Source organism: Seriola lalandi, unplaced genomic scaffold, assembly GCF_002814215.2.
Source record: "Seriola lalandi dorsalis isolate HSWRI2012SDOR001 ecotype SW California unplaced genomic scaffold, Sedor1 jcf7180002054278, whole genome shotgun sequence".
In the NCBI taxonomy this organism is placed as follows: domain Eukaryota; kingdom Metazoa; phylum Chordata; class Actinopteri; order Carangiformes; family Carangidae; genus Seriola; species Seriola lalandi.
The window spans coordinates 472,776-499,626 of NW_019524831.1; the positions used below are offsets into that span (position 1 = coordinate 472,776).

Consider the following 26,851-nt stretch of genomic DNA (forward strand, 5'->3'; position numbering starts at 1 on the left):
TTAGACAAACACACAACCTCAGCTGCACAGCAACTCCGAACTGCCATATGTGAATGAACAAAGGGCCAACCCAGGCTGAGGCCTTTGTGGTATTTGGTAATATTTTCATGAGAGCTTAAAAAGACCTAATGAAATGTGCGGTGGGATCGTGCGCGTGGCTCGTGGCTTTGTAAAATGAAGGAAATCCTATCTATTTCCATTCCTTTGCCACTTTTTTCAGAGTCCTATTCGTTAGAACTTTGGTTGCTGCATGCTTTGCAAATATTAGCTTAAGCAACCTAAAGCTTTCTGTGAACTGCTGTGATGACAGAGGTGCGCTGTACACTGGGCCCGCTCAGTGTGGCTGCTCTGTTCTGGAGGGAAAGCTGCTGCACACCAAGGGGCTTTCACACCATATGTAAGGGTTGGGAGGTACACCCAGTAATTTTCCTTTTCAGGAAACACCAAAGTATATGCAGTGTGTTTTGAATTACTAAGAAAAAGTGTGTAAAGATACAAAGAGAGATTCCAAATAACTTTCCCCTCTTCCGTACTGAAATGCTCCCAAAAATAATTACAACTTCCAAAAGGTATTCAGTAATAACTTGCTTGATAATTTCCAGATCAAAAGACATCCAGATGCCTGGGATAAAGTTTGGTTTATGACGTATTTATCATATATAATCATTGCTACAGTAGAATACAGATGGACTGTATTTTTATTTGTTTTTTAAATGCCATGTAAACAACTTTAATATGTAAAACCATAAAAAAAAAAAAAGCTAGCCCAATTTTAACCGTGACATCTGCATGACCTGTCACCTGTGAATCTGTCAATCAGTGCTTTGTAGGTTATTAAAGAAATCCCAAATAACAGGCGATTACATAATTACTGTATGTTTATATATATATATAAAGGTAAGCCAGGGAGCCAAGCCTCCATTGGTTCAAGGAGAAGAAAATCCTCACAATAAGGATTTCAAAGTAAACATCTTCTCAGAAGAGTAAACACTTTGTGGTTCACATGATTCAACCATGTGTTTCCCTGTTGGTGAAGCTGAAAGAGACAGACAGATATTTGTGGCGTAAGAGGAGAAATGTTAACTGTGTGTTTTGAGTTATGTGTGCTGCTGTGGCTCCCAGCCATTTCCCCCTGGGAAGAGGACCTCTCCTCTCCTTTAACCTCTGCTTGCTCCTAATCCATAGCCCACTGGGAACACGATGCGAGGCGTCTGGCGAGAGCCTTTCCCTCGGCCCTGAGCAGGACTTAAAAGGACACAACTGCCCTGGTGTGCGCTCTGTTTCAGTCCTGACTCCACAGCAGCCACAGAAGGAAGGTTCCCACTGGCAGAATGAGAACTGGAAGCACATCTGTCCAAGGAGTCAGACGGGTGGGATGGGATCTGCTTCTGTGGCTCGCATGGGAAAAATGTCAATGAATCCACTAAATACACCTCTAATTCTCATCTTCAGGATTGGGTGTGATGTGAAACTACACAAGTAAAAAAATACGTTTGCTTTGGAGTTGGTAAACAAATTTTTTTTTATGGGAAGTAGAAAAAACATTACTTTTTTTTATAAAAGTCTACGTGAACCAATTATGCGGGAGCATTTCTTTCTAAAACCGATGGGAAATGTGTCTAAGATGCTATTTAAAGTTGTTGATAGCTTACATTGTCCTGAGAAATATCTTACCCTCTGCCTTGAGACTCTTTGAGGCATCAAAGATGAGTCAGAACCATTTTCCTCTTTGCTCTGGCTCTGAAGTGCCATGGAAACTGCCACAAATATTTATGTCGGACAAACATTGGTGCACGGAGGTACTCCTTGCTCCTGTGTAGGAGCCAGTGCCACAAAAGGAGATGACGCTTTGTCACACTGGTGCAACCCGAATTTACACCCCTGTGCCCAGGACCTCAAACAAGCACAACAGCAACAGGAGCCGAGCTTGGAAAAGAGCCAGCTTTGTCCTCAGACATCCTTGTCCTCCGCTCACCTACCTGTGAAAACCTCGGAGCCACGGCTCATTTCAAACGGCATTCACCCCAACCCCCACATCTCTCTTACACACACGCACATGTTTCTGCACACACCCACACAAACCACTCTACCAATCTAATTCTGAAACACATAGCCAGTAGGAGTAGCGGCCTTTATCAGCCGTCAAAACTCCTTTTGCTTTCAGAGTTTATCAGGAAACATAACATCATCAGATGTGGATGCAGTCAGTTACAATTACATGCAATTAAAACAAAAAAGAGAGAAACTCATGTGGCCATACCATCTAGATCCTCTGGCCTGGTGAGGTCAATAACTCTGTGGCCGATCTTCCCTTCCTCACCCAGCTTGCCGAGGTGGTGCCCAATGCTCTCAAAATGCGCCCTCTCCTGCAGAGAAATACAAACAGTCAGGTACACAAACAAACACATACATGCACGTTTTTACAGTGATAGAATTGTAAAAAATAACCCCATCAGGAATCTGAAATTTTGAAAAGAATGAAAGTGTCTTTGATAAATGGATGTTCTTTTGAAGAGCTGCTCTTTTGACATGAGCTAGATGTAGCTTTTTCCTCTCTCATCTCTCTATTCAGCAGCTGCTATAATGGATGACAGGAGGCAGAGAGACAGTGAGGGCCAGGGGTGCTGTAAATAGATTTACAGAAGGATACTTTGTGATCCCAAGCACACAATGGGGCCGTGGCCCTCTTTGCAGTGCTCAGATTTTCCTCTGTAATCTTCTCCTTACATCCTCCCTTCCAGTCTACGGCGCCCAGAGCTCAGCGCCCATCATTTATTCAGAGTTCATGCTTTGGAGAACACACCGTGTTTTCCCGTTTGTCATGTCGCTTTGTGCTCAGATTAAACTTGGCATCATGTTGTACTTGACACACAATGAAACCCTGTCATTCAGCGCTCCGTGACAATATTAAATGTCATGTCCGTGTGCATTTACAGAATAAAATAACAGCTTTCGGGGGGCCTCTGAATAGTTGCTGCACATTACACTTAATGTATTATGCAAGGGGAGAGTGCCGACTGCTGCTGGCTCCATTGTTGAATGACCTACTTCCTCAGTGAATACACAGGGCATTAGCAAAGGGCTGTCTTCCTCTCTAAAGACTCAACTAGGAGATGGACACTTTGACTCTGCATGATACAAATAATCTCTCCCCCCCTAGGTTTCGCCTGGATGACACTAAAAGCAGGCATGTTGCCACCATTCAGAAAAAAAGCATTTGTTTTACTCTCAGGGTGAGCGTTCAGTCTCTGCCAAAGATGTAATGTCTGCACTGACCTCTGCCTCTTTCTTTTCTAAACACGCCTATCACATGCAGTCTGAACAGATACTCAGGTAGAGCCCTCACACAATACTAACAGCTCCCCTGCCACACACACCGACACCAGCACACACATTAATCTTTTAGCCCCGTCTTTGTAATGCATTGCACCGTTTTGTTGTTTTTTCACTTTTCCCCCACAGGGAATGTTTTTCCCTCCTCTAACAGGAGAAGGTGCTAAAAAATTAAGCAGATGTAACTATTGTAAGTAAAAATATTATTTTTTTCAGCTGCATTTAATTTATTTAGTTGTCTTCCCCTGACAAATAAAATCATGTTGCCAACAATAGACATCTGTAATTACAGCACATTTTAGAAAAAAATTAAATTAAGAAACCTTTCTGAAATGTTTTTTTTTCTTTTGTATAACCTTTTTTTTCCTGAGGGTTAAAAAAGATGACAAGATGAAGGATGGAGATAGTTCAAGTCCATTTGAGGCCTTTCACAGTATTTTGATTTTCCTCATGCTTTTATTTATTCAAAAACTATTCCTCAAAAGAAAGGACTGAGAGAGACAGAAAGAGCACTGCAATTTACCATCATACTTGAAGTAGCAGTCATTATTTATAGCCAGCTGAGTGATTCTGATATACAATTAACCACTACCTGCTTATGGCCTGTGATTAGAGCCTGTCTATCTGACGGCCCTTTGCTTACTTAAGTGTTTTCTAATTATGACATATGTGGTGGTCCCTGCTGGGCAAGAGGATGCTTTGTAAAGAGAAGATGGAGTGTGGTGCCTTTCTCGGTGTCACATTCTGTGTAAAGCAACACATGCGCGAGCATGCACGTACACAGAGCCGTATTCATCACCCAGCCACATTATTGCTCTTAATGAAAGAAGCTAGCAGCCCGATGACAAAGTGACTTATGTGCTATTAGCTGGATGGGCAATGGTGCTGCTGTAGATGCTACTTGGACAGTCCACTAGGAAGACACAGCGTTCATGGGTACTGTATATCTGTAATAAAGTAGTCATCTCGTCCCTCTTCTGCGCTTCGCTGGTCCCTCCTGATCAATCAAGTCCTTTTATAAACTCATGATCATTAAGCATCATGTTGGGCTGAGAAGGAGAGAGAACAGGGGCCATCAATCAATGAATTTCATTAATAACTAGCTCAGTGTTGAACTTCTTTCTTCACTGCACAGTCATATGATTAGTGAACATCAGCACATTAGACAGCTGGGAATGAGACTGAATGAGGCTGTTGTTTGAGCATTCTTTGGGGTAGCTTCATTTGACATTAAAAGTATCAGGGGCGTTCTTGTAGTTATATAGAGAACATGTACATATACTTTATACGAGGCAGCATTTTACATACTATAATATAAAGATGTGGTTACATTAAGTATTCCTCCCTTCCCTCTGTTATCTATGCTAATTAATATTAGACTATCTGCAATATGGCACCACAAATTTTCATAAAATTTTATATACTGAGTTTAATATACTTATTGGTTATAAGTTTGGTAATTTATATCTGTGAATTAGAATTATAGTTGAAATTAGGAACATAAATTATCTGCACTGCATCGGGGTTTTGTTTTAAGGCTGGAAAATATTCAGTGAACTAATGCTTCTTTACTGCCCACGCATCAAGTGCTGTGATAAATTAATGGCACTTTTATTATTTTATAGTGTCATTAAATTTTTACTGATCACTCTGACAAAGAGAAGTAGCAGAGGACATGCAGTATCTGGGGAAGCTGGCCTTCCTGCCAGGAAAAGAGAGGGAGAGAGTGAAAGGGAGGGAGCCCATCAGTATATGGCTGATATAAAAAGGTATTTATAATGTGCAGTGCAAGAGAATGATAAAAAAACAACTTTGAACGCAAAAAATACACAAAATGAGTGCTGCTAAATGCTGAAAGGCCTTTGAAAGAAAAGGAAAAAATAAAAAAAGTCAAATGAAAGAACAAATCAAGGATGATGAGAAGAGGTAAAGATAAAGAGACAGGAAACAAAAGATGTAACAGTACACATTATTCCCCTCCCAATCTGACCACGACTGCTGGCAAAGCAACCTGTCCCTCCCTCAAATGACTTCAGCATGGAGCTCTCCACCCCAAAACTAAAATTATAGCAGCGCACTCTAAGCTGTAGTGGAAAACTGCCACCCACAATAATCTCATCTGCCCTGCCTGTGCAGTCTTTTGTCTTTAAAGTTTGGTAACAGATGCATTTTGTTCAATTGCACATGGTTGCCCTGTGAAGTCATGAGCCAATCCAGTGAAGTTGCGAGACCCACAGGAAGAGAAAGAGAGAGAAGTATAAAGAGAATAGATAGCGTCAGAGAGTGGAACTTCTTGGGCGAGGGAACCCAGAAGAGCCCTTGTCAGTGCTGTAAAGAGAGCTTTAATCTGGCCGGCCACAGAACATGTGCCGGAGGCCTGCTGCTCTGCCCACAGGGTGTATTCTGGGCAGAGGCGGGTGGCGGACGGCCCTGTGTATTGTGCCTACTCCTGCCCTATATTTAAGCAACACACTGCCAATCCTGACACTCCTTCACTCTCTCCTTTGTAAATAGCTCTGGGCTATATGCAAAGCCATATGGCCTGAGATTGTTCAAATACAGATGAAAGAAAAATACTCTCAGTAGTAAGGTAGACTGTGGTGCAGATCAGCGTGCAGTTGTCAGCTCAGTTTGTTGGGTATCAGTTTGTCTAGAAGTTTTTTTTTTTTTTTTTTTAAACTTGCCTCTGCTGTTGCTCTAATGAAAGAGCTCAGCCAAGGTGAAGAGATGCTTCACTGTACCAGGCAGTGGTCGTGGCAGAGAGGTTTGGACACTTTGCGTTTAATCAGTCCCAAGTGTTGTTGATCCCTTGACGAAAATGGACAAACCAGGTCCAAAACATAATTTTGTTAATTTTGTTTTAATTTAAATAATAACTAAATACATATTTGCCTTGCTGATAATCACTGATAGTAACTATTTTTTTTCAATTTGTGTGATTTTGTGGCCAAAATGACCTTACTCCATGTTGAGAAAGGAATAAGGTAAACCAGATGCTACAGGCACAGATTAAGCTGGCATGTTTGCTCGCCAAAACATTTTGACATCAGAATGATTATTTAAAGAGAAAACTGCTTCATTTCTTTCAGGCAGCTGGCAGACATGACACATTTTAGTCCTTCCAAAACTCACCGGTTGCCAACTTAAAGTCATATAATAGTCTGGATTTTTTTTGGCCATATATGTATGCATATACAGTAAATGACATGTTTCTGTGAAATCTGACAGCAATCACTACTGTACTTTCTGAGATCTCTAGAGTATTGGTAAAATCTCATCCATGTTTCCTAAGCATTGGAAATTATATGATCGCATGTGTTTAAAATTGTCATGATTGGAACCTTTAACAGCTGCAAGACCCTAAACAGCCGCTTATGTTTGATAATGTGCTGAACTGGCTCTGGTTATATCACACACCTGGTATGTGGCAAGTTGAAGGCAGTGGCTCTCTGACCACAATACAGAGCTTTGTGTATCAAGTGTCAGTCATCACTGTGGTCTGGCCCTCAGAGTCTTCTCTCTGAGGGTCTCAGACTAAGCCCCTCAACAATCTGTCCCAGCCCTGATGGAGACAAAGACTGCACTTTAACATGGCTACAGCTCCTCACAACTCAGCGCCTCATCTGTTTTGTATTTTTATTGTAACCAGTTGCAATGTTATTTATAAGTCTGCAGCTTTCCAGTAGTTTTTGCTAGTTTTGAACCATTTAAATGTTAAGTACATCCAGCCATGCGGTAAACCCACAGTTCCTTTCATTCAGGCTGTTGCACTCTTTTTACCCTGTGCTCTCCCCTTGCTAAAGCTAATGCAGGCAGCAGGAGAATCAACAGTAGCAGCCACAAAAGGCTGGCATCTGTTCTATAGTAGTCATCCTCAACATCACACAGTGCAGAGATGGCCAGCTATTCCAGTCCCATTTGTACTGCCAGGGCATCACCTCATTTGTTTAAAACTGAGGGAAGAAAGGCCTTTAATTAAATTAAGGAGCTTAAACTATGTAAGGAAATGGCGAGCGAACCCCACTCTGGGATTTGTGCCAGTTTAATGTTTATTGTTTGTTTTTATTAAAAGGATATGCTATCATTATTCAGGATGAGTTATTTTATGTTGGAGAGAAAACAAGTCAAACCCAGAAAAATAAAAACCTAGTCAAAACAATTGGATTTCTTCTGCAGGTCTGGGTGTCTACTTTGGGACATTCTGTGATACTTTTAAATGTATTATACATATTTAACTGTGTGTTGTCCTCAATTAGACTCAGATGTGCTGAAAATGTCATAATTTTAGGAGTGCGTGTTTATGCTCTGCTCCACACTGCTGAGATCATTTGTGTTGACATCATGTACTTTTACGGCTTTCCAGTCCTCAATGATCCAGAACCGTTCTCTCGGTCCTCCTGGGAATTTGAAGTTGAAGCTGAAATCTTCAGCCTTATCAAACCGTCCAGGTTGCAAACAGCAGGATATTAGAAACTGCAGCATTACCAAAGCCCTTTCACACATGGACAAAACCTCAAGACTTGTTGGACACCGGAGCCATTATGTTTCTACTGCAACAATACCATAGACTATAAATGGTTCTTTGTGGTCTATTCTTTTCCTCGCTCTTTGTTGTATGTGCCTTGTGGTGAACGCGGCATCACAGGTCTTTGCCACTGAGGCCAGCAGCTTTTCTGAGCAACTGCAGCAGGCCAGAAATTCACCATGTAAAATGACAACTGTAGAAAATGATGGAGCTACCACCGCCAAATGACCCTACCAAGATGCAGTTTTGATGTCTTTCTGGGGAAGAGGCGAGACAGAGCAAAAGACCTGACCTGGAACAGGAGCCCGCAGACACGCACACTTGCACAGGCGCATATTATACAGAGTCATACATTATTTTTATTCTTTTGGCAAACGTGAACAATTGGACAAAGCATTAATGTAAGCAATCTTCACAATAGCACTTGCTGGCTACAGCCAGTGTCTGGGAGCTGAGCATAATCTAATTTGGATGGGCAAACCCTTGTATGCCAAGGATTTACATTGCAGCCAAAACGCCTTGGTTTGCAATTTCCAAGACAGCAGTCGAAAAGGAGCAGAAAATTGCTTCCAGGGCTGCAGACCAGACAAGATTATATTCAAAGTCTTTGTGAGGGCTTTGCCTGAATAGGGCCCTGGCATCACATACACACACACACACGTACATGCACATGTATGCACGCGCACACACAAAATCACACACAAAATCACACACATACACATGCAGAAGGGAACAGTATAACCACTATAACCAATAGGTTAGGAGTCTGGATTTTGTGGAGCACCAGTGTAAGCTCCATTTGAATATTTACAGGCTGAGCTTTGGGATACGGGAAATGGACAATTGTAGTCATCAATACTGAGGAGAGGATGTGCTGCAGGGCGGAAAAGGGCAGTTCAATAGGTTAATACACTGGCCTTTCACCTTTTGATTCCAGTTAGGGACATGTCAGCAGAGGAATATATTTCATCCTACACAACCTCCAGGACGTCACATATGCAACATCTATCTGAACTAAAGCACGGGAAATCAGTCGTACCTGACTATGCAGGGATCAACGACAAGGCTTGGCCATTGCCCCAGGGCCAATAAACAGCAGATTTGGGCCACATGACTGGTCTGTCATGTGGCCAAAATGTGATAAGACTTTTATCTCTTTTTCTCTGGTTGGCCAGTGGCCGACTCTCATCTCTGCTGTGCTTTTCCTAACCAGTCACATTGGACACCACCTCAGTCAGGGACTTGAAAGAGATTTTGTTTTCTTTTGTGACAGAGAAAACAGTCATTGAAGCTGAAATTAAATTAATCAAATCAACAAGCAATTTATAATTTACAGTTTCCATACAATGAAAATTCTATCGCTTAATTATGTAAGCTGTATATACTGTCTGAATACAATGAGGGCCACATTTCATTACATTTTCACCTTCACCCATGACCCTGAAAAACAGCATGGCCAGTTATAGCTACAGTGCATAATAGAGGGAAACAATTCAAATGGTTACAAATGGATTGAGATGTACCGTATTTGACTGTAGGCACGCTGGTGCATTCTAGGTAAAAGCTTCCACCGAGTGAGGAGGAGATGGTAAATAATGGAACAAAGTAATTGCCCTCTGCAGACAATAATATCTTTAGATAAATATTTCAAAAAGGTAAATTGCAGAAGGGTTGTAAAAGGTTTTATTGTACTGATGGGATATAGTGAAAACAGACAAATAAAAAGACAAGCAAGAAAATCTGCTCCAGTAAAGCATGAATATTTTACATGTCCTCAGGTTAAAGGCTTGTATACTGTAGAACAGAGAGTCTGATCTACACCATGTTCTCCTAGGTCAATGGCCAGGGAGGGAGGGAGAGACAGAGCTCGAGCTATGGTGATAAAGGTTAGGGAGGAATGCATTGTACTGTTCAGACACACTTTGTATGAAAAGATGAATTGATCCATCTGTAAGCAGCACTTAGACCCACTCCTCTGCCCGGTCATTACAGTGGGATAAATCAATATTTAATATCCCCCTCTAACAGCCACACTGGATGATCTTAACCTCTCCTTAATCCCATTTATGTTACCTTTCCAGAATCTTCTTCATGTAAGCTTTCACTATGATAAACTTCCAAACAAGAGACTGGGAGGAAAGCTATTAAAGACCACACCATATTTATGTCAGGTGAGGCGCTTTCTTGAAATATTAATATTCTGAAACTGACCAAAGTGAAAGCTTTTATCCAGGGCATTCAAACCTTTCTAGTCCGTTGGCTTGTATCAGCAAAAGACTCTCTCTCCTTCTCTCTCATTGCACCGCTGAATTACAACCTGCTGTTCTTTATTGCAGCCAAAGGATGAAGATGATGGGGCAATTCTTTTAGCTGACTTGATAAAGCGTGCCTCTAATTTCACACCATCCTAATAGGACCAGTGTCACTGAAACTAAGGGGTGACAATATCTCACTGTGATTTGCACGAGCCAGAGAGTTGAGCATGAGCTCGGTTAAGGTGTCATTCAACAAGACATATAAATGATGTAATGAAAACAGAAACATATTACCTGAGGTGATGCTTTCAATTATTGATATTAGTTGGTCTTGGCCTTGCAAGAAACACACAGCTATGTGTGTGGGATCTCAATTACTTCAAATGAGAGGGTGGTACGATGCACCAATCACATTTTCCACCGGAACTTAGTTTAATTATTAGCTGCTATTTTATTTTTGTGTGTCAGTACTATGATCTAACTAGTATGGCCCCTTTATTAGCACTTAACATTTACCTACCCTACCCACCAAGCATACACACACACACACTCACACACACACTATCCCTTTCTTAAAAGCACACTCATGCTTCTCAGGTGGCAAACACAGACAAAAGGTAGATTACAGGTGAGGACTGACTGACTATTTCAAGCAGAAAATCCTTAAGAAAAAAGAAAAGAAAAGAAAAACAACAAACGAGAAAAGCATCCTCCTCCTCTGAGATGATTGCTTTAACATAGGTTGAACAGACAAGTCCAAAACTCAGAGGAAACAAAACTAAATCCTACAAAAGCAGGGAGTGAAAATACCATTAAGCTCTACCTGCTAAGGACAGGCTGTGAATTTGGCTCCTTACAGGCATTGTTCATTTAGTGCTTTCATGTCATGGCAGATTCGGCTGCTTGGTTGACCACCAGCTACCGTGACTGAGACTGAAAATAGGGTGCTTACATACTCATGCTAAAAGCTTCACATACCATGTTGTGTACCATGAAAACAAAGAAAGCTAAAAACAAGATGATATGCCTGTTTGCTTGTTTAAATTTAAAGAGAAATTATGACATGGTAAAAAAAAAAAAAAAAAGACCAAATGTATTGATTCATTCTTGTTAAGATTTTTTTTCTTCTGGTTAGTAAGGGATAAGTGCAGGAGAGCCTACATCTCTGTCCTCTCTGTGGGCTGCACTAATTTATTTGCTTCACTTCAGTAAGAGCATAGTTGATTGCCACCTGCATAGACAGTGATCTCTTCCAAACACCAAATTAGGGGGAAGTCAAAATAGATATTCATTGACTTTTTTACATATACATTGACCTAGTTGAGGCTGTTGGTTGAAAGTATCAGGTACTGAAATATTAATGAGCATCGCTCCCAGTTCCTGCCTGCTCCTCACAGCCAACTGGCAACATGGCATCAAGCTGAAGAGAGGAGGACAGCTTTTTTCTCTCCTTGATTGACTCATCGATTGAAGATATTTTTAAAGGGAATCCCTGGGAGTGTGTGCTCCTGGTACAAAGCAGCCCCATCCTGTGTCAGGGGACGGAGAGGGCTGCAAGTCTGCTTTAATTGGGCAGAGACTTCAGAGTCTTCGTAACCCACACCGGGCACTGCCATGGCCTGTCACGGCCCTCACACCAACATCAACAACGCAGAGCCCTCTAAACACGCACACACAAACATATTCATACTAATTTCAGTAATCGGACATGCACATACTGAAGTATGCCAGCTCTTATCAATATGACCACCCTGGACATGGATTAAAGAAAAATATTAGTCTTAAGAATGACTGCTGTATTAAAATCACCATGTTCCACTTTCTTTAATAGTTTCTTTCCTACACTACTTTTACGAAAAGCTGAACACTCTTGGTGGCGACAGACTATATGATAGTAGTCCTAACCTTGTCAACTCTGCAGTTGTTGAGGCCCACTGAACTGAGGGCGGACAGCTTGGCCTCCATGCCCTGCTGGTGATGTTGCAGCTGTTCCCTCTGGATCTGCTCCCTCATTTTCCGAGCCTCCTGGATGGCCTTCATCACTGTGTCCTGGTCCCCGAACAGCGCGGTAGAGTTTAGGCTTGACAGAATATCTACACACACACACAGTGGAGTTTGGACAGCAAAATTAGTTTGCTAGAATACAGACCCCCCCCCCAAAAAAAAAAACCCAAAAACAACAATCTCACATAACATCTTGAGAGTGGCATTTATTTGTGAAATATTAAGAAGTACCAAAACAGAACCAAGACCTTGCAATGCGGTTTCCTCAGATGTGAGTGCACAAGTGTGTGTTTGAACGGAGTAAATATGTGTAGGTATGTATGTATGTGTGGGCTCTTGTTTGTAAAGCAGAGAAACTCTGAGGTCTTACCCAGAGATGAGCCCCGTCCCAGGCCTCCTCCGAGTGGGCTGGGGATACCACCCTTGCCGATGAGACTGTTAGGGCTGTTTTTACTGCCAGGGAACAGGTTTTGTGTCGGGGATGTGGGGGATTTGACCAGTTCTGTCGTCTTTGGCCGAGCAGACAGGTTGAGCGGCTGTGTTCCTTCCTCCTACGGCAGCAGAGATAGGAGTATGAGAGAAGACAGATGTGAATAGGTGGCCTTCCCCCCTCCCTTTTGAAGGAGCTCCGAATTCCCAGACAGCACAGTTCTCTGTTCTTGGTTAATTATAGGATCCCTATTCTGACCCACACCTCCTCCCTGATTCTTCCTTCTCCTTGCTTTTTTCTTCTCTCTTCTCCTCTCCTCTCCTCTCCTCTCCTCTCCTCTCCTCTCCTCTTCTCTCCTCACGTCTCCTCTCCTCTCCTCTCCTCGTCCATCCTTCCCTAGGAGCTGTGCCACTGCGATCTTCCTCACAGTTGCCCAGCGCCTTTGTTCACACTAATTAAAGCAGATTCTGTCTCTCTGTACATCTTCATCTGTTCTCCCTCTCCTCCTCCCTGCTCTCTGTGTCTGCACTCTGGTTCGAAGAATAAATAATGACCAGATAACGGCGGTGCCAGTGATCAAAGACAGCTGTTCCATTCATCAGATGTCGACTTACATTATCTACTTCATTAACTTGTTTTCTAATTTCATTCCTCATTTGTGCATACTTGGTTTTATCACATGCTTTGATATGCCTATTGCTAAAAAAAATATGATGTGATTCGAGAAAAAAAAAACTAAATAGTGTAGTTCTGAGATGAGGTCAGAGGATGATGCATGTGTTTGTTGCTGTATTTGCTGAGCTGGTTACAGCCTTTTAGAGCAGTTACTGATGTGAGATGAAGAGCACTGTTTTCCACGTTGCCATCCACAGCAGTTTGTGTACTGTGACCAAACATGTTTCATGTGTGGGTACTTGAAAATAAACAATGGGAGGAAGAGGCCAGGCATTCAGACAGAAATAAGCTATGTGACAATTTTTTATGTAATATTAAAATAAATGTAAAATATATTTAAAAAATGTTAAATATCAGAATTGAATTAATTAAAGATATCATCAATTCGTAATTACATATTTAATCATTTCACGCATAAATAAATTCCAAGGTGATGGAGAAGGTGCCCTGTAAAATAAGAGATACCTACGTTGCATTTTGAATAGAAACAACTCAAACATTTGAATCCAAGAAGAGAAATGTCACATTGCACAGCATAAATCCTGTGTGTATACAGCAGTCTTTTGAATCAGATTAGGGCTCATGCTGTCGTTAACAGTATTTTTCAAAGCCCAAGTGTCTCCTTGTCCAAACATATGGCTCAAGCATAGACTGCCCCAAGGCCTTGTTATTGCTGTGCCAATAACAGTTTGTCATGCAGTGAAGCTGAAAGCCGGCAAACAAAACTAAAGGCAAGCTGATTCCACTGCACTGTGGATACAGATGGGAGGATGCCAGTGTATGTTTGCTTTCCATTTATATATGATTCATTTATTTAAAGTACTTAATATTGTAATATTTGGCAACATTTATAATATTTTGACTAGAACTGGTGTTGTATTAATATTGGCCTATTTGGCATCAATCTAACTGACTGAAGTAGTAAAGAGAGAATTGTACTCATGTTATGAAATGACAGTGTTGAGTCAGTTTTAGGGCAATCTTTCAATGTAAATCCCAGGGGGCGGGAGACCTCAAGGATTGTGTGTGTGTGTGTGTGTGTGTGTGTGTGTGTGTATGAAGAGAAAGCCAGAGTGCCTTGCTACCATTTCAAGGAGATGATTTATGGTTTTTCTCCATTGTGATATTATTAAGCTAAACTACTCCAAATGGGCACATGTTTCTTATTATGACCTTAGTGAGTGGGGATGATGTATACGGCCTTTCCTCTGCATGGAGGTCTAGTGGAGTCATGCCATACAGCAGCAGCAGAAAACACACGTCCTGCATTTGGTTTGTTTACAAGGCAAAAAAAGTAATCAATCTTACTTTTTGCTTCAGTTTTGTCGGCGTTTGTATAGCACTGTTGTAATGGTTTTACTCCATTTCAATTGCATAAAAAGAAGAAAAAAAAACTTTTAGAAGCCATGTGTTCCGCAAATTACTGGCTTGGAGTAGCTATAGCCATAGCAACCATGTCCACAGAGTTCTGGTTAAGAGAGAGAGGGCCTTGTTAAAGCACCACAGATTGATGGCCTGTTAGATGTTGGGCTCAGCACCGGCTGGCTGTAAGTATTGACTGAAGTAGTGAACAGTGTAGATGCTACTTTATTGAGACAACCCCAACTAGGCAAGGCTAGGTCAAGTACCACTCAAGGCCTGGACTGGTGGGTGGGCAGATTGATAGAATTGAGAGTTGTACCTTGACTTGAGTGATGGGGCTGGAGGAACTCTTGTCATTCTTCAGAGAGGAGGGAGAAATGGGCCCACTTGCATTGAGGGGCTGGGGGAGTGGAGGCATCTTGGCTCCAGGAGAGACCTGCATGCTGGCAAGCTGGGCGGCATACAGTTGCTGTAGGGAGGTGGAGAAACCCGCAAGGCGTTAACATCCAAATCCAGCAAACATTCAAAGTTTTATATTCTGTCTTTTCCTCTCCCTAGAACTCTCCGCTTCTGTGTCTGCCTTCATCTCCCCCTCTCTCTCTTTTACGTCTTTCCTCTCTTTCCATGAGGCTGGCAGAGAACCTCCATCAAAGGTCTTAACTGTATTTCAAAGGCTGAACCCAGAGAGAGACAGCAGTCTTAAAAACCACACAGAGATGGCTTTCATTCAAAATACTTGGAGCCCCTATTTTCCACTCATCACAGAGAAAAGTTTGCCGACTGGATGCAAGTGTGTTAGCAAAGATCTCTCATTTCTCTAGATCTACACAGCTTCCTATTGAAGTTTGTAGCCTGTGATTTGTCTCCACAGTGCCATGTGAGACAGTCCCATTCCACAATGTTAGAAACCCAACCTCAGTTGGATTGCCATCACAGAATATTTTAAACACAAGCATTATTAAGGCTTAGAAACCTGCACAAAGAACACTGATGTAATCACCGTTATTTTCCTTGGCGGTAAATCAGTAAGATGTCCAACTGTTGGTGACATTACCACACAAGTGGGTGGTTCAAATGACTGGCGAAGCACTCAATAACACTTCTGCCCATAACAGGGTTGAACTCTGAAAGCTCAATTTACATTTCCACCACTGGACTAATTACACGGCATATACTAGAAAGGGTGGTTAAAGACGTTGATATGAAGGTTGGGAAGTATTTAAAAAAATATATCTGGCGGACCACAGACTGCTAATTGTCTGTTGGATCAGATTTTTGACATAGTAATTCATCTTTTATCCTGGATAAAGTTACAGTTTAATGTCATGACATTATGTTGTGTGTCTATTTTTTTATATCATTAAAATCTGAAACAAATAATACCGGACTGATTTGATTTAATGATTATTTTTGTGCTTGTTTTTCTGTGCCCACAGAGCCCAGCACTCCCGCACCACTGAGACTTCTTTCCGCCCCAGGTCTGCATTGATTGGCCACCAGGTAAGTGATGAAATTGGCTTTTGTCTCCTGCTGCAAATGGCAGGGGTCTGTCAAATAGACCTACTGTCTGGGAAAGAGTGTTACTCCATGTAATCTTAGACCTCACTTCATCAGACAGATAGCGCCCCTTAACTCCCCCACTGGCCTGCTTTCTTCAGACTAGGTAAACCTTACGGTTTGTTGTGTTACTCAGTCAGATGGTGCTGTCAGGGAGAATCTAATTTCTCTTCCTCTGGCCAATCAGCAAACCCTTTCTCATTTCCTGGTCTGACTGGCCATATACAGACTGCATTTGTGTGGAAGGAGAAAAGTGACATGGCCCCGCTGGCCTCACCTTCGGTGGTATAGATGCAGGCTAAAGCCAAACAAAGCACTTTATGTCCACGCACATATCTCCAGATATAAACACATATGTGCTCTTGTAAGAAACTTTATCACTGCCACATAAGCGGCAGTACAAAAGGTCCATTCTTCCAGGGGACCTGGGGATAACAACAGCACATGGGCAGCGGAAATGACAGACTGATTATGTTCCCACAATGATAGCACTGCCCCCACCTCCCTCACAAACAGCCTTTTGTCTCTGACAGGAATGGACACAGGAGCAGACCCAACTCTGTTTTCTCCTCATCTGAGCTAGACTCAGTTAATGTCAGTGGTAAAGGCACTCTGTGTGTGTGTGCATGTGTGTGAGGGGAGAAAAGCAGTGACAGAGAAAGAGAGAGAGAGGGGATACTCCATTCACTGGCTGTCACTCCAGGCTACACATGAGTCTTAGTAGAAGGGCGGAAGCAGAGTCTGTTGGACAGATGTTTGCTAACAGGCCTGTCGCTCTGGCATGCCCCTGACCTTGAATGGGAAGAACTTTATTGTCCCGGAAAAAGAGCGTAATTAGACTTTGCCTCAAATTAGACGCAGTCAGGATGCCCCTTTTCAGCACTGATTAGCAGGTCAGTGCCATAGGGTGAGAAGCAAGAGCTACCCTTGTAACCAGGAACAGTCTACCTCCAAGAGCCAAAGAACAATAAATATAATCAGACAGATGAAAGGTGTGTTAACCCACCATACGCTGCTCAAGGACAGATATGAAGTACATCAGTGTTCATTGTTTACAATCTGGATGCTTTTGCCTTGGTGTTATGTTGTGGCTTGGTAAGAAGACAATATGTTTGCAGCATATTACAAAATTGACATTCGGCATTTACTTCAGTTAGAAACAACAACCTCATGAAACATTACAGGAAGTTTTCAGTATAACAGGCAGTTTGATGTCAAAGGCTGAAGGATGATGCATCCTGCCAAGGCTGGTCTCCCTAAGCAGAAGACATCTGCCTGCTTCCCCCAGTTGACTCTCTCACTTCTAATAGCCCCTTCTTCATATCTACTTGCCAGGTGGGGGCAGCAAAAGGTTCATGGTAATGAGGGTCAAGCTGAAAGTCAATGCTCCAACTCTGGGGTATTAGAGGAGTAGGCGAAAGCCTGAGTGGAGCTCGGGGCCCTTCTGTTTCCATTTTCTCTTGCTTTTTACTCTCTACACTCCTAACACTAGTTGTTTTCTTTTTTGCCATCTTCTAGGACACATATTATACTTCTGTTGATGAAAAGCCACAGAGCAGCACACTAAGGCACAGCTTGTATGATGTTAGAAAATTGCAAAAGGAAATAATAGCTAATGAGCTTGCAATGTGGGCGTTAAAAGAAATCTGACGAAAAAGAAATGCACATTACATGCGCTCTCTCAGCTTGACGGAAGGAGCAACTACATGCCATGTTCCATTGTTAAAAGTGTGCTTGTATAACCAGTATTATAATGCAACATTTTTTTTCTTTAGTGCCTTGAAAGGATTTGCCTTTTTCCTCAAAACAGCACTATGTTAATACAGAAATAACAAGCATACATGAGGGGGAGCACAAACACAATCTAAGGTTTTTCTTCTGACCCCATCGTTCCCTGTTTCCCAGTAGAGCGGAGCAGATCTCGGCGAGCATGGATTCAAAGTGAATGCAGCATGCCCAAGGTCAGCCTGTTAGCCTCTGGTAATTAAAAACAAGCCCTCTGGAGGCAGTAGAGGTTAAACAGGGAGGTTCACTTTTCTGCCTGTGACATTAAACTGAGATTACACACTCTGCTGATGATGTTAGACATCTCACAGGTATGATATTCAATTAAGATGGGCAGCCTCGTTTGTTTAGTTAAACAACATAGCCGATACTATGGCTTAATATATAATCAATTATGAGAAAATCAATCATTGTCTCATAACTTCCGTCTATGCTTTTTTTTTTTTTTCTTTCTGCAAACACAAGAACATATGCCTTGTAGTATAGAGATTAAAAAAAACTTTCTGAGGCATGGAAGTATGTGCTGGAAAATACAGTGGCAGATATTTGTCAGATTTGTTGCTTCCAGCAAGGATGGTGTATTGCACATTTACAACTGCAGCGTGCAAAAATATAAAAATTTATACTAAAATATTTGCCTAAAAGCCAAACAATTCCTAATACCAATTGACATCCTCTGCATTTTACATGAGATGAGTATTATCTGATGACTGCCGTATTCTATTAATCACACCCATGTCTCTTTGTTTTGCAAGTGAGTCTGTCTGTCTGTCTGTCTGTCAATGTCTCATTCACCTCTGTCTGGCCTGGGCGCTGAGCACTGGGCTGGATATGAGGTTATTAACTGTGCTTCAGTGCACCACACCATTTAAAAGGCAGCACAGCGCCAGCCCCGTTTGCCACAAGGCTTGTACAGGCTCATTGCCCATGGCGACCAGGCAGGCTGACCCAGGCTAGGCCCAGATGTCAGGAGTGGAGCAAGGCGTCCTGGTGCACTGTGCCGATGCTTTCCAGTATGGCCCAACATCTGTCTCGTCTGCTGGCACCCAACCTGCTCTGCCCTCACCCCTCCTCCCTCCTCTTGGCTTTCTCTATTTCTCTATCTTACATCTACAGTATATATATTTAAGTCCTTCTCTATCAGTTTTCTCTCTCTGGCACATACACACACAAACACAGTCTGCCTTGTGTAAGTGTGTGTGGGTTTCTCCAAGCCCAGGGGCCCCAGAGCCAGCCCTCCCATTCAAAGTTGCTCACTGCATTATCCACTCTATCTGTCCATCTGTCCCTCTGTTCACCACTGCCTCCATCCAGCTGCTCACCTAGCCGTCCTATTAGCCAGCCTTCCACACACAGCTAGCATTGCTGCACTGCTCTGGGTTACCTTCAAAGACCGAGCTCCTCTGCTCATAAACACAGAAACAGCTGCTCTCTACAGTATGTCTGTTCTCTCTTTTCTCCCCTCCTCCTCCTCTCTCTCCCTCTCTCTCTTTCAAAGTCAAAAGTGCTTCACTTGTTAATGATGGAAGCCGTTTCTTCACATCTGTACTACACAGACGTTTACATCCAAACAAAAGATAATGTGCAGTTTGCTGCTCTCCCACTTTCTTCCTGTTTGTCCCTGACTGTGTAACACTCTTTCTTATCACTCCAGTCTAAGCCACTGAGGACTCCTTCAGATATGTCTGTCTGCTTGAGATCTGTCCAAGTTGTCGCTGAGCATGTGGGCTGCTTTTCATCTTTATAGTGGGAGCGTCAGCTGAGGCTGGGCCCAGGTTTATCATGGGCCTAGAGAGATGCCACAGGAAATGCGGTGGATGATAATTACGGCGTTAAGTCTTACTCAAGCAGCTTGACTTCCAGTACTGTAAAGCATAAGGATCTGATGGGCTTGGACAATTCAGGGGGAAACAGAGCAAGTGTAACACTCAGACAGAACAAGAAAAGAAAAGAGGATGGGAGTAATTGAGAGAGAAATACACAAACTAAGACACTTAGAGAAGATTCGAGATGTGGATGGGAAATTGGAAAAGCAAGACAGTGAGACAGAGGAAGCAAGAGATAGAAAATGAAACTTTGACTGAGTGAAATCAGAGGATTTCTATTTATTTAGTCCATGGTGATAATACATACAGATAACCCAGATGTTCTATTAATGCTTTCTTTAGAATGGCTTAAGCCCCAAAGTCTGCTTCCAATGATAAAAAACAGGACTTTCTCGAAAGTCCTCCTGTTTATTGGCTCTGTAAAAAGGACGGGTCACATATATTAAGTTCATATTGGCCTTAAGTAAATTGTTTTTCACTTGGCAACTGATGCAAGGTATAGTGTACAAACAGCAAATTAAGTGTTACCCCAAATAGAAAATTCTTTTGTCGAATTAGGGAAATTCCCTTCTTGTCTCTTCACTCAATTGAATATAGTAGGTGTCCGGACAGATTGGGCTACAATCTGAACACAATTTCCTCTGTTAGGTGAGAGGTGTCAGTTGTAATCAGGGAAGGACAGGCAGGGATGGAGCCATTGTTTCCTGCTGCACCCGGGCTCATCCCGGCTCTGTGTGGGCACTAATGAAGAGGGGCATGTCGCGCAGGGATAGTTTACCCGCCTCCTCTCCTGTGAGTTGAGAACGAGAGCCAATCTGTCAGGAAAACATTGAGTGAAATTGCCCTGTGGTACAGCAATGCCTGGTGACAGCCACTTGCAGACTGCCAGCCACCAGAGTGATGCTACCACCCTGTATTGACAAGCAAATTACAGTCTCCAACACTCAAACGCTTCCTCGAAGATTCATTTACATCCATCAGCTTTAAGCCTTTGTTACCTTGTTGGGTTTTCTTCTCTTAGAGAGAAAGGGCAGGGGCTGGGGGGTGGGGATCCCAGACTGTTATGACAGAGGAGATTGTGAAGAGGCTGCGTGGCCAACATTAAGACTGACGGAGCGGCTAGCCTTTCTGACTGGATGGCTGATCACATTACCTCTGCAGCATTGTGGGAATTAATTCTTCCAATAAGATAATTTTTAAGGTTCATATATTGCAAAATCTAAACTGAGTAAATTGGTGAAAATTATACCTTGCCATGCAGCTGACAGGAAGAGATATTTTAATTGGGAGTGGGGGGGCAACCTATTCAGCTATATGTGTATGGGATTTTGCGTGTGTGTGTGTGTGTGTTGTGTAAGGAAGATGAAGAATGGGCTTGGAGGTGGAGCTAGAAAAGTTTAGGGCAGTTTAAAGGGTTAGTCTTGTGCTTGATGATGCATGAAAAATAAACTCAATAATATAATAGGTAGGTCATATTTTCAGGGGAGCCTTCCATCAGCTTTTTGTTTTATTTTATTTCATTTCATTTTAATACTGTTAACCCTAAGACACATCTAGAGTGCAGTCACGGGTACTTCACTGCACTACTTACCAGACAAAGTGTCTCCTTATTTTGTTTCAGTTCAGATTAAATGATCCCTTTTTTTTATTGTGTTGGGATCTCGGCATTGTTTATAAGATTTCTTTTCTGCCTCCTTTGCACTCACAAGTGTATTAAAGCACACTTTTCAATAGTTAGATTTTGAAGACGAGGGAGAGTGCTGGTGCTATTATTGCTCCAAAAGGGAGGAGAAGACTCTAACTTAATTCCATGTCTGGGTTGATATGATGTTTTTAATCATAGCGGGCTCTCAGTGCTTTGTAGAGGAAGTGGTGGCAGTCACATGGTTTGTTGATCCCAGCTATGTAGAAAAGGGCATGTTTGACTTGCCTTGCTATTTTAATGGGAGTCTCTATGCAGGGTAAATAGCAGCCAGCAGGCGGAATATGTGACAGGCTGACAGACTTCAATTAATGGAAAATGCACCTCTTTTTGTTTACTGTGTTCTATAAAGGTCAGCCAAGTCATGGTCTTGGAGGCACTGTTTTTGCCCGTTCCCAGGGTTAGATACATAATCAGAATTAATGACTCTAGACCCGTCTCCCCTCCTCACCCCAACCTTCAGATATATGACTGTCTCATCTGACCTCATACACCACTATAAATAGACTCAGCATGCCTGTCTGAACAACCACCCCTTTCCACTGGACTTTACTATGATACACAAACTAAGTGACATATATACACTCTAGCAACATATTCACCTACGCAGCCTCCATCTTTTATTCTCCCAGACACCTGTGCAAAGTTTTTCCCCCACAGTCTTTAGCTCTCTTGTGTAATCTTGTCATACTTCTCTCTGCTGTCGAGCATCACATGACCCAGCTTTCAGTATGTTTTTGCTGTTGCTGACAAAGCAGCAGTGGCGACTTAACCATATGTTAGGAGAAATGCTTTTCAATCCTTTGTTTCCTTCTTTTATTTCCAAAGAGCAGCACTGATTAGTTTCAAACAGACTTAAAATCTGCAGTTACTCAGAACTGCAAAGGAAGCAAGCAGAATAAATATGGTTGTTATTCAGCTTCCCGTTGTATGTTTTTCATGGAAATTAAAGTAAAAAGTTAAAAGAATCATGATCACCAATTTGGAAACAAAGCTCATGCATATGCTGAGAGTGTTGAGGTAACAGTAGTAGTACTAATAGTAACTTGAAGGATAGAACACAGATAATTATCTATATTAAACACTATTGCCTCGGGTTAAGGTATGACCTGGGTTCAGCTCTTTTAGATGCTGTTTGAGAAAGGTCCTGGAGGAGCCTGTAGGGCTTGGAGCCTATCCCAACATTATCTGCCGCTCTGAGCCCCTACTCATCCTCATGTTGTATTACATACTATGAGTTTGCTTTTACTACATACATATTAGAATTATTCAGATTTTTATCCATTCTTTCTTCTTACTTGTTTTTCTCACAGAGATAAAAGAAGTACTACAGCGGTTTTTCTAGATAAAAGCAATAAAAAAGACATTCTTTGCTTATGCAGTCAATTGTCCTCTGATAAATTCACTGGCAGGTGATTAAAGCAACCAAAGTGATTCTCATTCCCTCTAATAACTATTATCTTCCTTACTCCTCTGTCTGGCAGAGCTAGTGGGGATAAATCCTCTATAAAACGGGATAAATTACATATGTAAGGTGATAAGCGTGTGTGAGCTGGGGGCCTCCAGGATTATTTAGTGTGCAGCTCATTACTTAGCGTACAGCTGCTTAGCCATCCTTTCTGCCCTAGGCTTGGCGGGCTTCCCTAGCATTCTTTGTCATAGTAACGTACATACCTGAAGCTGAAGGGGGCTGAGTCCTGACGCTGCTGCAGCTGCCATTGTGGATGGAATGAACTGCACCGGGTAGTTATCACCTGTCAGAGAGGGAGAGACAGACAACAATGCATACAGGTTCAGACAATGAGCCGGCCCACAGCGGCCAGGCAAGTGCCAACACGGAGCCTGGGCCCTCCACTGCCATGCCACAGCAATGTGGCACATTGCAACGAGCCCTCGGCTTCAAGCCCAAACATCTGCATTAACAAAGGCTAAGCTGGTTTGACTGGAGCAGGATTACTTAGGAACGTTCCACATCATTCCCTCCTTCCTCCACCTGCACTCTACTCCTCCTGGAAAATACCATGACAGCAATAACTACTACATAGTTTAACGAGTAAGGAACTCTTTTAAGGTGTATGTGTGTGTGTGTGTGTGTGTGTGTGTGTGTGTGTTTGTATTCACAATAAATGTTAAATAACTTACATGGTATTCAATTAGCGATTATGTAAAAGGACCAGCATGTTCTCTCAGGCAGTTCATACAGCTGTAGACTTGCCTGGCTATTGTTCAACACTTCATTGTTTGTGTTTCAGTGATAGCTTTGGGAGCAAAGTGAAAGCACTTGTATGTGAACTGGTTAGAACAAGTGTGCAGTCACAATAACAAGGAAAAAAAAAACACACACACACTTTTTTATCTCACATATCACTGTGATCAAGCAAGGAAGAATTGGTCTCCAAATAGCAGCACTATTCATTACTATTCACTGCTGTTGGCCCGCCATCAGCACGTTTGTCAGACAGGGATATAAAAACGGCTGCAGTATGAGTGATATCCATGGGGGTGCAGAAGCTTTTACACATTCAGCCTAGTGTGTTGAGACAGACAGAACAGCCCCAGTGAGACGGGGCAGCACAGCGTTCATAGAGGGGAGGTTGGTCTGAAGCATGTGTCTGGAGGAGTGGAGGTGGGGTGCACAGTGGGGAGCGGGGAGGGGTAGTTGGCCTTCGCTCAGACCCCACTTCTGCCTGTCACTTCTCCTCACAAACATATGGAGCCATTAAGCCACAGACAAGGTAAATGTATATACCTTCTCTTTCACTTTGCCTTCGCTCGCTCGCCTCACTTTGCAATCTTGTACAGCACAGCACAATGTGATACAGGCCATGGAAATTCAATCCCCATTTAGTAGCAAATAAAATCACACAGCAGAAGTGGTTTCAAATAGTGCCGGGTTGGATGTTCGGGGGGTGCACTGTGGTTATTTCTACACCTCCTCTTTTTGGTATGGCTTTCTTTCTGTCTCTCTACCTCTGTGCTGTCTGTGACGTAGGATTTGGGAATAATAAATGGCTGGATGTCTTTAGATGTCATGTGAAACCTGGGGAGGGTCATGTGCTAAGTGAGCACACCCCCGCTGCCTGGGGGTCTCGGGCTCCAAGGTCTGGGTCTTGGGTGCACACAGTCTGTGTGGCGGCACCAGACTCCAGTAGAATGGGCACTGTGCCAGGTCAGCGTCACAGCTCAAAGTGAACTGAGTTTAAAACTCTGTTTTTTTTTTTGTTTGTTTGTTTGTTTGTTTTAATAACTGGTGATGGCTGGTCCCATGCCCAGAGCCTGAACCCTGCATGCTAAAGGGGGGAAGTAGTTCAGGTGACGCCATGGTCACAACAGGCTATATTTCCCTCATGTGATACCATGAAATATAAGTCATAGATCTGGTAAGGGTTGGCAGACGCAGCTGAGACCTTTCTTAGACCTGATCAAATGATGATGAATGAACTGTATGACTGTATCACGTAGGCTTTATCCTGTCTTTTCACTGCCTTTTAAATTTCATGAATTACCAAAGCTGTTCACTGAAAAACATACAAATGAATTAAAATTAAATTAAATTGTTAAGATTTCATTCTTCAGTAGCTCTGATGAGGCCTATACAATAGAAAAAAAACCTTAAATTACCAAACCTAATTTATTTAAGTTACTGTATATCAAGAAAGAAACCATGTTGTTGAACTGGAGTAACTTGCATCACAAACACCACAGTATCAGAGAATGGGTTCAAAAATGATGACTAAAATGTGGTAAAAATACAAGATTTAAAATAAAATAGCATTAGCAAGCTGCAAACTGTCAGCAGGATGCTTATGGGAAAGACTGGCAGAGGAACCCAAAGACTATGGGGTCATTCTGCAGGTCCATTAGAAGTACATCAGACTGAATGCTGCCATGTCTGTGTAAACAGTGCGAACATACTGGGAAGTCCGACTTGCATCTATTTGTTTAAAAGATGAGTCGGTATTTCTATGACTGTGCTTGTCTACCGTGCAACACCAGGCCATTGAGCACAGCCAGTGGATGGGGTGATGACTTACCACTATGGTGCTAGAATGACTTTGTTGCCATGTGAGCACCACAGGGCTGGGGGTCATAAGCAGTGGTCCCTGGGGGCTGTCTCATAATGATAACATCAGATTAGTGTGCCTTAGTCTTGGAAGTGAATGCTTGGCCACTCACTTCATGGAGAAAAGACACGACAGCATCCTGTATACCCTGCAGGTGGTGGTGATAACATTGTACTCTCTGGATATATTGTGTTGGATGGGGGGAAATAATAGAGGTTTAAAAATACCTCTTCTGACTACGAGAGTCATTTTCAGACCCCCTTTGCTATTTCTCCATGAACTCATGAATTATGCAAGAACCATACACATGACGACCCCTGACCATGATTCCATAATAGCTCCTGTTATTTGAACTAAAACATTTTCCGTGTCAAACCTATTGCAGAAAGCACACTGGTAAAAGACTCCCCCTCAGGCACTTTGTTTAAGCTGTCATGGCTCCATAGTTCCAAAATAGCTGACTTTCTTTTTCATCCTGTGGTTTTATAGTTAATTCATTAACTGCGCTACCACACCTTTTTAATGTTCTGCTGCGAACCTGCTGACTTCCTAGTGTTTCTTTTTCCATTTTCTGCCCTCCTCCTTGTTCTAGTACTGTCTCACAACAGAAAAGCTGACTTTTTTTTGTAGCTCACTCATAAATCCTTTTCTTTTTCACAGAGAATGTTTCATTAACACAACACTGTCTCCTTCACTTTGCATGTGTGGGAGAGAAAACGGGAAAACATTTTTTTAAAAATCTACAAATTCTGTGATTCAATTAAATCAGTCATAGATTTGTCCAAAAATTGCCTGGCCCTGGGACCAAGTAAACCGTGTGAGAGAAAAAGCGTTAACTGAGAAGCAGGGAGAAATTTACCATTGATCTTTTTTATTTATTTATTTATTTTTTTAAATTTAATATGAGTACAGTAGTGTGTGGTGCCACATCTTTAATTTTCACAAGAATATGAGGGTGTATGGAGTTACTGTTTTGGCAGGGAATCAGTAAACATGTTGCAACAATTTTTCAAAAAACATTTCTTTTCTGTTTTTTTCTTTTGAAAGCTGTGGAGCCTGACTTTAGTCAATTCGTAAGACAAAGGAAGTGAAAGGGGCATGCCGTTACAAGCAATGAAAATTTATGTGCAGGAAAACCAGTTCCTTACATCATCCAAAAACTACCCACCTTATAATTGTCTTTAAATTACTTAATTACACTGTTAAGAGGCATGATTGTGTGAAACTTTAATAAAACTGTTAACAATAGAAAGAGGTTTCTTGCAGGGTTCCTCCCCTGTGTTATTGGATCTCTAACAGTGGATACTTGAAAAACGTTTACAGCCAGCACAGC

The 26,851-nt window shown here is 42.2% G+C and overlaps 1 protein-coding gene across 7 annotated transcripts in view; it reads right to left on the bottom strand.

The window, feature by feature from the left end:
• Positions 1–26,851, bottom strand: part of sox6 (SRY-box transcription factor 6) — a 134,872-nt gene that overhangs the window by 12,116 nt on the left and 95,905 nt on the right. For all 7 annotated transcript variants that reach the window (XM_087173761.1, XM_023405537.2, XM_087173759.1 and 4 more), the window contains 5 exons: positions 23,129–23,208; positions 14,904–15,053; positions 12,488–12,668; positions 12,019–12,206; positions 2,261–2,366 (listed from right to left, as the gene is read on the bottom strand). In XM_087173761.1, the coding sequence (XP_087029887.1) occupies positions 2,261–2,366; positions 12,019–12,206; positions 12,488–12,668; positions 14,904–15,053; positions 23,129–23,208 (705 nt within the window). The remainder of the gene's footprint in view (positions 1–2,260; positions 2,367–12,018; positions 12,207–12,487; positions 12,669–14,903; positions 15,054–23,128; positions 23,209–26,851) is intronic.